Source organism: Grampus griseus (assembly GCF_964374135.1).
Source record: "Grampus griseus genome assembly, chromosome: 18".
Classification (NCBI taxonomy): Eukaryota; Metazoa; Chordata; class Mammalia; order Artiodactyla; family Delphinidae; genus Grampus; species Grampus griseus.
The window spans coordinates 29,768,517-29,781,210 of NC_139012.1; the positions used below are offsets into that span (position 1 = coordinate 29,768,517).

The 12,694-nt window shown below is 39.9% G+C and overlaps 1 protein-coding gene across 23 annotated transcripts in view; it reads right to left on the minus strand.

Moving 5' to 3' along the window:
* LMO7 (LIM domain 7) overlaps positions 1-12,694 on the minus strand; it is a 121,563-nt gene that overhangs the window by 42,208 nt on the left and 66,661 nt on the right. For 10 of the 23 annotated variants that reach the window (XM_082675842.1, XM_082675839.1, XM_082675841.1 and 7 more), the window contains 6 exons: positions 9,205-9,457; positions 8,569-8,814; positions 7,956-8,234; positions 7,485-7,685; positions 5,917-6,636; positions 4,911-4,940 (listed from right to left, as the gene is read on the minus strand). In XM_082675842.1, the coding sequence (XP_082531968.1) occupies positions 4,911-4,940; positions 5,917-6,636; positions 7,485-7,685; positions 7,956-8,234; positions 8,569-8,814; positions 9,205-9,419 (1,691 nt within the window). In that variant the 5' untranslated portion in view covers positions 9,420-9,457. Of the gene's footprint in view, positions 1-4,910; positions 4,941-5,916; positions 6,637-7,484; positions 7,686-7,955; positions 8,235-8,568; positions 8,815-9,204; positions 9,458-10,405; positions 10,562-12,694 lie in introns of those variants that run through there. The other 13 variants (XM_082675838.1, XM_082675856.1, XM_082675853.1 and 10 more) reach the window with 5 other exon arrangements.

The window sequence follows — 12,694 nt, forward strand, 5'->3', positions numbered from 1 at the left end:
ATATGATTTGAGAATATAAACTCAAGTCATAACTGCAAAGAATAAGGCTATATGAACTAATACAATAACAGACTCACTAAAAAGAAAATTTTTTCAGGACGAAGGTACGAGGGGAATGTGGATGCCCAACACATGAGGTTACATAAATTCCAGAACAAAATTGGAAATGTAAATATTTTAAGTAATCTTTTGGTGGGAGGAAGGCTGGACAGTCTCAACTGGCCCAGACCCTTTCAGCCCTCACCCTCCTGCACTATGAAACCTTAACATGTGTCTTTTCAGAAAACATGGTATCACCATGGGCAAAGGCTGCATCACCCTCCGGGGAGCCCAAAGCACAGAGCCTGGCACACAGGAGGTCCCCCCAATATGAACAAAGTAAGTCAAACAACGGCTAGAGTAGACAAGTCCCTGTGGAAGGCAGGAATATGAGGCCCTTGTGTTCCCTGGATCGATAAAGTTACCTCTAGAAAGCCTGGCACATTCCATACAGGTTGAGCCAGGCACCAGAATGAGACAGGAAGTAAGACCCAGCAGAGGCACCAATTTTCACCCCCACCTAACACGACTTAACTTTTCTCAGCCTCAGTTCCTTGTCTGCTAAGCCAGGAAGGAGTCATTAGGAGAAATAATGGGTCAGGTTATGTTGATGGCATTTCAATAACCATCTGGTGCTATACACCAACTATTCTTATTAAGGCAAATATGCTCATTAGAGATCTACTGAAAACTAACTCCCAAAGCAGTTTCAAATTAGAGAGGTCACCCCAGGCCACACTGATAAAATCGAGAACTTTTTGAGTGTAGGAGTCTTTCAGCCAGATCATGAAGAATTCTTTCCTTCCTTATCAGAGTTAACAGCATAATATTAAACTTCTGAGGGCTTACTGTGTGCCAACAACAACCGCCGAGCAGTCTCCATGGATTACCTCATTGTACGAAACCCTAGTCTGACTCTAGCAACTCAGGAGCTGCAGGTCCTTGGGAAAGCTGTGGCATCTGTTTCTCTTTCTCCACATCTCTAAAATGCACATAACGCCTACCTGTCTACCTCTGCAAACTGAGATACTATTTACTAGCAAATAATTCCCTTGCAGTTCATTTACCCTTGTATTTCCTTATTTGCAAAAGCTCCAATTTAAAACTGCATTTGGATTTTTCCAAAAAAATACAGGTCTATTATGTTGCATTTTCAGTTGAATAGAATTTTTTTAAATAGCATGTAGGGTGAAGAGAGAAAGAAGGGGAAGTTTAAGAAAAAGGGAGTAGATTATAAAACAAGATCACTAAAATCTTATTTTCTTTTCCCACAGTGCAGGGACTAGTGTTACGATATTTTTTTAGAACACAATCTCAGGAAATTTATAGATGAATATCTAGGAACTAAGGGATCAAAAAGGAACAACATACAGCAAAATTTCCTAAATATAAAATCACCGATAACCTTATATGGCAAACAGAAATTCCATGATGCTAAGTTTGGGGTCCCCACCTTTCAAGGGAAGATAAGAATATACCTATTTATGCACCTCTAAATATATTTCCATTAGGTGTTGTAGGAATTCTCTGAAGAGTAATTAATGCTAAAATCAGGGTCAGAGGCTTTAGAATTACCATAAATTATAATGATAAGATAACATAAGAGACTTTTCCTTTATAGGTTTAGAGTCTAAATCAGTGTTTCTCTAGAGCTGCATTATTGACATTTTGGGGCCCCAAAATTATTTATTGTAGGGGGCAATCTTGTGTACTGTAGGACATGTAGCAGTATCTTTGGCTATAAAAGCACTAAATACCAGTAGCAACGCTCCCCTCAACCCACCCAATGTGACAATCAAAAATGTCTACAAACATTGCTGAATGTCCCCTGGGGGCAAAATCTTCAGAAAGTAACTCACATCAACTTTGTTTTTCCTTCCTTCTTGTTGTCTTACATGTCTTAGAGTTCTACAGAATTTTTTGGCCAAAACCCCATAAGTAAAATATACGTGTCTTAGTTGTCTTTGATTACAACTTCACCTTGAATCAATGTTCATTTCCTGTTGCTACTGGCAGTAGACTCAATGGCTTAATCATATTACAAAATTATAGCTATATACCATTACAAATTCTTTGCCATTAACAGCTTCTGCCAAGAGGCATCATAACCAAATTTTCAAACGTCACAGGACCATAAGACAAATCATGCAACACAAAAGCATATGTGAGAAAATGACTGCCACATACAAAGCGTCTTACTAAAAATAAAGTGAGAAGTATTAAATGCCAAATAAAAAGCAAGCCAGAAATGAACAATCAAAGCCTGCAAAAGGTGATGTACATTTCTCTTTAACCTGGTTCTTACCAAAAAGAAAGCATTCATGTTATAGGCAGTTATTTTTCCATCACAGGATGTTGAGCAATAATGATTTTTCCAGGTAAGTGTTCCAAGCTTGACAACATACACGATGTCCAGAGGAATACCACCCAGAAATATCACTTGTTTCATGTTTATAATCATTTACAAACCCGTTTATAAACATGAGATGAATTCTAGATTAAATGTCTATACTCAATCCAATTTAAATCTTTTTTTGTTTTCACTGCAGATCAATTTAAGAAAAACATTGGTAACTGAGAGAATTTTTTTTAATCCCAAATAATATATTTTAATTGCAAGTGGTCTAAAATGCACTTCAGTTTTCTGAAGATATATCTGTATGACTTTCCATTATTTGACAAGTCATGCATTATTCATCAGTCTGCATTTACAGACAACCTTGCTTTATTTGTGTTACCTTGGCAGTAAACGGCATGGGGAACAGCCTTTAAAACAAATAGTGTACTATGCAAGCAGCAATCTTGAAACGGTCTACAGAAGGCATTTGCTGCTGCTGGCTCTGGCCCAGGAAAACCCTTAGCTTGCTGAGCCTCAGCATTTTGGGTTTTTCTCTTCTTTCCTTAACCCAGTCATACAGTGTGTTCCTAAGAGGGAACAGGTAGAGCCATTGGAATAGCTGTACAGGTTTACATTCGCGTGAAGCACTTGTACTCAGTGTATACGTATCCCCGTCAAGAAAAACAACCTGCTTACATTATAAAGCCTTATTTACCAAAGAAAATTCCTCTGAAACTTATCATTCAAAATGTTTGATACTGCAAAGATTTGTTTATCAAGTTAAAACAGCTTTCCCATGATGAATTGAGATTAGCAGATGCTTAAGTGTCATGCTAAAAATTGCCTTGTTCACCTTCCCTGATGTTAACGCTTTAAGCACACATGAGAAACTGGATAGGAGATAATGTGCCTTTGCAAGGCACACTTAAAGCATGCTGAGAGCCTGATTTTTAAAATCAATGGCTGAGAAGTACTTGAAATTAGGTGCCCATCGCTCCTTTACATCTTTGACATCTAGAATGGCTATATTGCTTTAAATAGTAATTTTTAGTACCTTCCAAGATCTCCACATTATCAAAATTATCCAAAGCTATCAAAATCAGAGAACCTGGGACTTCCCTGGTGGCACAGTGGTTAAGAATCCACCTGCCAAACAGGGTACACGGGTTCAAGCCCTGGTCCAGGAAGATCCCACATGCCGGGAGCAGGTAGACCCGTGCACCACAACTACTGAGCCTGTGCTCCAGAGCCCGCGAGCCACAACTACTGAGCCCGCGAGCCACAACTGCTGCAGCCCGCGCAACCCTAGAGCCCATGCTCCGCAACAGGAGAAGCCACAGCAATGAGAGGCCTGCACACCACAATGAGGAGTGGCCCCGCCCCCTCGCCATAGCTGGAGAAGGCCCGTGCGTAGCAGCGAGGACCCAACGCAGCCAAAAATTAATTAATTAATTAATTAATTAATTTAAAATTAGAGAACCTTAGAGATGAAAAGGCTTAGGCAGATTAAAATATTTGACATACTTAAATTTTCTTCTCGATCAAAAAGTATTAGCAGTTAGGTTCACAAAGTTACAGAAAGTTTGATATAAAATATTAAGATGTAGCCAGCTGGTTATTCTGCACTAAGAATGACTAAGTCTACATAGTTAGTGTGTACTAAAAGTAAAGAAGTATTTATTTTAACTCAGTTATTCTAGAAAGGGAAAATATTTCCAGAGAATTATTTTTATCATATTTTATGTCTACCGGGTGACTAGAATTAAACAACAGGACAGTCGCCCCTCCGTGACCGAGGGGGATTGGCTCCAGGATCTGCATCCTCAGATACAGAGGACCAATGTAGACAAAAACTGGGAATTAGTTCTAAATATAGTTCTTGCAGCTATATTGGAAACTACCAATATTTTAATTTTTTTGCAGTTTTGGAAGTCTGATTTGCCTTTATAATACAGCCATGTTATAAAATCTTACCCTAATCAGGAATCTTGAAAGTGTTTCCAAATCCTACCAAGGGAAGACTAATGCCACTCACCATCCCAACTAACAAAGCTCCCCTTGAACTGAGAGTACACAGATAATGCCAACTGCATGCGTTCCAACCTCAAAGTAAATGCTAATACTCTTTTTCCATCATAGATATTCTAAAACATAGTTATTTGGGCTTCAACACCCAGAAATGAGAGGTTTGGTCTATGCAGCAATCAGATACCAAAATAAATACACCTAATCTCAGGCACGTGTTTTTGTGACTTTTCATCAACTCCTTAAGGAAAAAAAAAAAAAGGGCCTGAATTTTCAACTTCTAATAAAACAAACTGTTGCTGTCCTATAGGACTTCATGCACTGGGCACTCAGACAGAAATATTACCATTTGGTTGCAGAATTAAGAAAGATTTCCCATGTTTTAAGTCTCATGCACAGCACAGAGCACCCCCATTTAGTGGCATGCCAGGATAGAAGTGCAAGGACGTATTACAAAAAGGACAAAGAAAATGCAGATTTTTTTTTTACTGTGAACCACAGAACTTACCCGTTTTCACCATAAATCTTTTGAAAGAGTCTAAGAAATCAGAAAACCAAAAATTAAAAGTCATTTTTTCTAGTTGTGTTAGTTTCTAAATCAGCATCTTTAAGAGTTGAACTAGAGATGGACAAATCTCAAAAGGTTGTTTCTTCAGTCACATTCTTGATCATGTCTCAAAATCTCATTGATCTCATATCTCAAGGAATTCAGATTAAGATAAAGAATTTCCTGATTCCCTCTGAACCAACAAACCCATTTTTAAAAAAGCTTCCTGTTGCCAGGAACTAATAAGTTAGATTTAGATCTACTAATTTCATTTAACCCAATATTTGTCGATCCCAAAGTTCAACAAACTGAACAGTCATCAAAACAGCAAGTTGCATAACACGTAAATGCAGACTCATTATCAAAATGGCCATAATTACATACATGTAAAGTGTAGCAGACAGCAAATAACATTCATGCATTTTAATAATGTTTGCACTGAACTTTAAACCATAAATTTAAAAAGTCACACATCGATAGTCCAAGAAGTCTAGGTCAAAATCAAAATCAAGTTAAATGAAACTTGCAATGCCATATTTTAAGGGAAATTTTTACACAAAAATCATGTACTCCGAAATATGAGAAACATGGAAAACCAAACAACCAGACTGTTTCAGAAATGCCTGGACGTGAGAATAAAAGTCTGTAAATATAATTGGAAAACATTTTCGTGAAACGTCAATGTGGCAGAATAGTATCATAGTCATCCTTAAGGCCAAGGGCAACATTTGTGTATACACCTTCTTAAACAGGTCTCAGAGAGGGGATGTTGAGATGTGCAAATATGGAATTGCACTTTTTCCACACAAAGACTAAAGGTTTCTCAAAGCAAAATCAATGTTTTACAGGAAGCTTCCAAATGGCTCATGACATGCAGAGCTGGGCAATACAATGCCACTTTCTCACACAAGAAAAGTCACACAAGACCATCCATGACAAGCAAATCCTTGCAGAAACACACTCTGACCTCTCCACCATCAGCCGCTTCCTGTGTCTAAGCCTGCTGGCCTCCCGGATGGACTCCCACTTCTGTAAGTCGGCCTCGCTACAGGGACCAGGGGTGAACCTGACTGGAGGCACAGTAGTTCCCAGCTTCCAAGATTGGATCTTACGAGCCAACATGTCATCTTTCTTCTGCCTCCAGGAAGGAACTAACACTCTACAGCTATTACTTTTTTCTTTAGGTGGGCATGTCCTTTCAAGTACACAGAGAAATTTTGCTTGAATTTCCGGAGGAAGAGTCCAGGGTTCGGGGAAAGGGACTGGCTGGTATCTATCCGGGGCTCCCGACAGAGGCACCTCTTTCTTCTGTGCTGGAATGCGGCGAACAATCATATCATCTTTTTCTAGGTCTGGAAGTACAAGTTCACCTTCCCTACACTGCAGTATTATATCTTGCTCTACAGGATCGTCTTGCCCAGAAAGCCTTCTTAAGTCTTCGAAAGCCCGAAGAACACATGGGTTTGCATGGAAAGCCCCAGTCTTTCTGACAAAGAAATCATCATTCTCTAAGTCAGGATCCAGGGCTGGCATCTCCAGGTCATCTGGTCTATATCCTGGTGTATAAGAGAGATTCTTTCTGCGTGTTATGAGCCTTGGGCCAGCAGTGGGATCAATTTTGATATGTGTTTCAGAAGACAAGATGTCATCAGAATATGTCTGGAGGGCCTGAAGTAATAAAAACTGACTGAAGCATAGAAAAGAAAAAGGAAGGGAGAATCTTATTAAATTTGGGGAGAAAAGGTAATTAGGTAGCAGACCAACTAGCCAGTCACTGTGGGTGAATTATTTTGGGGGGCCATGGGAGGGACTCTCGCTGGGAAGAAAGACCAGCATTTAATGCCGTAATCCATGACTTTCTTGGATACCATTTAAAGGAATAAGAGCAGAGTGTATCTCTCAGTGGGCACCACTGAGGCCAAGTGATGGGGCCAGAACAGGAAGAGAGTGAAGCTCCCTGATACACACAGTGTTCCCTTCCACCCCTTCCTCATCCCATTGGCCACAACGGCCTAAGTCCCCTCCCAGAGAAGCAATGATCTTCAAGAGCTGAGCAACAAGCACTTTATGCAACAGGCACAGGTGGTCAGCAGATTAAATAAAACGCTCTGAAGCTTTATTAAAGACTCCTATGAATCTTCTCTTTGCATTTTCCCACCAGTCTCGCCTGTCCCAGTGTCTGTCTATAAGTTATTTCCTTTCTCCACAGCTCCACACATAGCACAACTGTAAAATTAGGTCAACTGCCTAAAAAGCCTTTTCAAAACGGTTTTCCCAAGAACTGTCTATGCCACATGTAACTATATACTCTCTTGCACGTGATTGTGCTAAAGAATATTTAATCCTATAGAATTTCAAGCTCACATGCTTGTACAGAAAGCACGATGTCATATGTTATGCTTTTATAACTAAACATTAAGTGCCTAAGTGTTCATGACTCAGCACGTCATGGTCAGAGGTTAAAGTAGCAGCAGAAGCTGGCACAGGCGTCACAGGCCAGACTCCAAGCAGGCGGGCTCATGCAGGCAGGTACACCTGGGCTCATCTGAAGCACCACTAGTTCTCCTGGCTGCATGGGTGTCCCGGGAGTTTCTGGTCCATTTCTTAGCCAGTTCCAGCAAGAGTGAACATCTTTGACAGTTGCTGTCTAGCCTATGATCTGCTTTTTGTATTCTACTAAAAATGGCGGAGCTTCTGTCAGAGCCTGAATCCTCATCGTCAGAGTCTGAATTCCCTCTACCGTGGAGTGACATAGAGAAAGGAAAGAGAAAAGAAGACAAAGAATTGGAGAACGATGCGACTAAAAATAATGTCAAGCTCTGGCTATGGAGAGGACTTTTTACGATCCAGATCCTAAAGTTTAAATTTAGACAGTAGTTTTTTCAGTTAGCAATTCTACAGATGTTGAAGGGAAATTAACCTCTCTCATGAAAAGCACACACAGAATGTACCCAGCCAGGGTACTGAGTGGACACCAGAATAAAAGAAACATGCACAGAGACAAACCTGAAGCCCTGAAATTCTTTATACCATGGTTTATAAGTTTCCCTTTTTATTCGTTTCCAGTTCACATCTTCTGGGATCCAGCATTTGGGAAGAAACTGATCAAAAGCATTCCCTGGGCTTGGCATGATGGGGCTTAGCTTTCGCACATAAAGATCATCCCTTACAGTGTTGGGTATGCTTGTCTTTTCTTCTGCCTCTTCCAAATAACAAGAGGAGTCTGAAGTTTCTTGTACTGTTGGCCAGTTCTCCACGTTTGTGCCCCAAGTTCTCCTCTCGTTACTGTTCAAAACATCCAACCAGTTAAGACACCGCGTGAGCAATTTGTGACACAGAACACAAGAGGCATGCTTTCTGTCTCACAAAGTTTACACTGTGAATGCAGCCAATTAGTTCCCATTCTCATCAGTCTCATCATTCCAGCTCCTACAACAAAGTTAAGGCATTATAATAGCATCTCATTTTAATTAGAGAAGAGCTTGATACAGAAGGGCCAAAGACAACTACAAAATGTGTTAAAAGAGAGAGACAAATTGCAAACCATCTGGGGTGTTACTTTACATATTAAAAATCAAGAGCATAATAGACATTCCAATCCAAGAGAAATTTTTCTGACCTCGTCATTCTGTATAGCTCAGTGGCTAATGGGTCAGCAGGAGAAAAGACTGGTGCACAAGACTTAGGAGAGATGCTTTTCGAGATGAAACCCTCGGGCCTCTTTTTCATTTGGAATCTACGGTTGGCTAAGTCATCCAAAACTATATCCGGCAACCTCCGTTCCTCCTCCGAGTCTGATCCACTTTCAGAACCATACACCTCCTTCTGATAGGAATCTGGATTCGAAAAATCATGCTTTGCTCTGCTGATTTGATGGGAAATAAAAGGATTCTTTTTGTGTCCACTGAGCTCAGTCAACACAGAAAAAAAATAATGGAAGAAAGTAACACAGCAGAGCTCACAATGAACAACGTAAGTCATCCAGGAAGCTGAAAGATAACCAGTGAGCTAAAGGCATGCATCTAAAAAAAGAACCGGCAAATCATACGCTGACATTCTAAAACGGAAGAAATCTCTTCAAGATACGGATGACTAAAAATATAGGTAAGTAAAAGAAATACTTCATTAATGAAGTTCTATGTTATCTGTGAAATACATTTTAAGGACCATTCCTTTTTACCAAATTTAAATATCCTGGCAAATTCACAAAGCAGACTGAATTTTAAAATTCAACAATCAGCTCGCATCCCAGTACCTTGGAAATGTTCCATCGGCTTCTATGCAGACTGGGCTTGTCCAGCTTCTTCTGTTATCCTCATTTTTGTCCAGCTTTTTCTTCCTTAAGGGCGCCGGCACATAGGATGGCTGTCTACCCTTGTTGGGTAAAAAGCGATTAAATGGTAAAGCGGACTTTGGTTCAATAGCCGAAATCCTTCGATATGACATATCATCTTTATTATGGTCCTGCATTTTGAATGTAAATTCAGAATCTGTGTCACTTTCACAACCTATTAAAAAAAAAAAAGGCACAAGAATTTGCTTTACTCTCCAGATTACTCGTCCAACTGAAACCCACACAGCATGCCTGCTTTTGTCTTTCCCTTGGAAACCCAGTGCTCTACTGCTAACTGCAGGGAATATTTTTAGAAATTTGTCATGAAGTTGTGATAAGACCCATCAGGAGGAACTTGCTTTGCATACTGGAGATGCATGCAGTACATTCTTTCACTGTTGCACATTCTAAGCAGAAAAAGTCCCGGTTTATGGCTCAACCCCTTTTCTTCCCAGTCTTCCTTGCCCTCACGATTTGTCATAAAATTTGTTGATGGAATACATGTGAATAAAATCTAGCAATCAAGTCAAAGGTGGCTAAAACGAGATCTGAATGTAGTTCGAGGGAAACTCAGTCATTGAAAATAAATCATGCAGTCACCCAAAATTTCTGTGAGGCGAGAGACGAGGGAAGACAAAGAAAGAGATGCAAAAAGCACAAAGAAGTTTGATAGATCCTTGTGAGACCCCTATGAGCAAGAATCACACATTACACATGAGGTTGGACCAAATGACTTCTAATGTCCCCCCAAAATATTAAGAGAACACAGAACTCGAGGCTTTTTCTGATGGTGGTCACGGAAATATTGGGAACCTTGTATTTTGATTCAACATCATTTACACACAAATTTGAAAGAATATACTTTGATACACCTCAAGGTCAGACAGATACAAACACTAATCTGTTCTCAAAAAAAAAAAAAAAGTCAGTTTGTTCTTTTAAATACATGGGAAGAAATGAGGGTACAAAACATCACAATAGATACGATATAGATACGATAGATATAAGCTTCAGCTGCCTCCCATTCTGCCCTTTTCTTCCTGCCTCTGTGTATTTGTTAAGAAACTTTGCAAATGTTGCATGCTTCCCGCCGGAGCTCTCAGAGGCTGGCTGTGCACGGTACCTGAGGACCTGGGAGCTGTGGGCTCTAGGCAGGAGCACACCTGCAGGGTAAACCTGAGCCAAAGGCAGTCTTGTCCCCTCCACCGTGCCTGGCAGGAGTCTACAGTAGTAACAGAGAAGAGGCTACAGGAAGCAGTTGAACACACAGCTAGGAGACCTTGAGACAGGAACAGGGAAAGGAGAGTCATGGAAAGAAAGGAGGAAGTATAGCAGCTATGACCAGAAGGATTAATAGTCAATAATCTCGCGCTTTGTTTTTACTGCCTCCTAAATTAGTACATTTTTTGAAAATAAGAGAGAAATGTCAAGGATTCTTGCTAAAATCTTGTACATGTGAAATTTGTACAAAAGATCCTTCTACTTCGGAATTTTTAAAGCTACTTTTTTTTTTTTTTTTTTTTTAGTCCAGCACAGTACGCTGCAGAGTAGGCAAATATTCTTGATCTGGTAAGAGATATGGATGAAAAATGCCACCAGCCATATCAGTAAACAAAGGATATTGCGGCCAGCCAGCCAGCAGCCACTGCACCTGTCCCCGACTGTGCACCCTGAGGGGATTCAGGATGGAGAAAAGCAGGCTACTCGCCCCATATAGTTAAGGTGCATGTCAAAGGAATGATTTCAGTGAGCCCAGACTCTTTCATCTTTCCATACATAGGAAAGCTTGAAATTCATTAACTTGAGATGTCTGGCTTTTCTTTAATTAACAGTAATCTTTTGATGTTCTGACTACCTGAGTGAGTTGTTTTTTGTTTGTTTTGTTTTACAAAGACTCCTATTTATCCCGGCTCCACCCTCACCTCTTCAGAGCAGTCCCTCAGAACTATCTGAGACACTGTCTTCTGGGCTTAAGTCCTCAGCAAGTCTGCTGAATAAAACACAATTCTCAACCTTTAGATTGTGTTTTTGCTTTTTTTTTTTTCCAGTCAACAGAGGCTTCATATAAAACTAAGGAATATGACTTTGCAATTCTGTTAACCTAAAAATATTATCTTATCAATATTATATTGATCATCAATTTGGGATTACAACCTGGTAGGTAGCAGAATTTCAACATACTGATCACAAAAATGTTTTATCATCCTGGTGGCCCCCAGGATTTTCTTTTTTTTCCCCTTAGTTGTAATTACCAATTCTTCACTTCCACCCTCTTCAAACATGGTCTGCAACTCCTTTCCCAAGATCAGGAAGCAGCGTGACAGTAACCCTCTGCTTTTCCTCACAAGGGCCAGGAACCCAACCCAACAAGTATCTGAGGACAGTGCTTCAAGTCACACCACTGGATCAGTGCATTTGAACTGACTGGAGTCTGTATACTCCCACATGCCTTCAATACGGGTCCCTTTTATTTCCGTTGGTCAGATATGAATTCAAACATCACATGTGTTAGGTTCTTCAGTCAGGACAAAGTAATGTAGTGGGTTGAGAATTTCAACCTCTGCTTTTAAAGCTTTAATCACTCAGATGAATTATGAACTCATTCATTTCCTTAAAACTATTATAAGAGTCATCTGGGCTATGAAAACATTAAAGCTAGACAGCAAACAGCCAACAAATACAGCAGTAATTGTAAAGGTTAACGCAAATAGCCATTTACTTTTTAAACGCTTAAATGCCACGACTACTCAAAAAGCTAAAAAATTTGGGGTTTTGTTATAATATTTGTGGATTCATTCTATTTTTGAAAAACAAATTCATTGTACATTGCTTTTATGTAAATTTACATTAAAAGAACAACAGCAAATAGGGCTTCCCTGGTGGCACAGTGGTTGAGAGTCCGCCTGCCGATATAGGGAACACGGGTTCGTACCCCGGTCCGGGAAGATCCTACATGCCGTGGAGCAGCTGGGGCCCGTGAGCCATGGCCGCTGAGCCTGCGTGTCCGGAGCCTGTGCTCCGCAACGGGAGAGGCCACAACAGTGAGAGGCCCACGTACCGCAAAAAAACCCAAAAAAACAAAACAAAACAAAACAAAAAAAGAACAACAGCAAATAAAGGTTGAATTCTAGCTAATGATTAAATGCTGAAGCATTTAGGACAAGTGTAATGTTCTCTGAAGTGCCTCAAAAAATAAGATGGATAATTAATGCACAGAGAATGAGAGCTTGGTATGTGATAAAGCAAGCACAGTAAAATGTTATGGTAAAACTAGCTGGCAGGTACATGGGTATTCATGTAAAATTCTTCCAACTTTGCTGATGTTTGAAATTTTTTATAATAAAAACATTAGGCCGCAAAAAAAAAACATTAGAAAAAACACTTAAAATAAAGAATAATAATCAAAATAAAC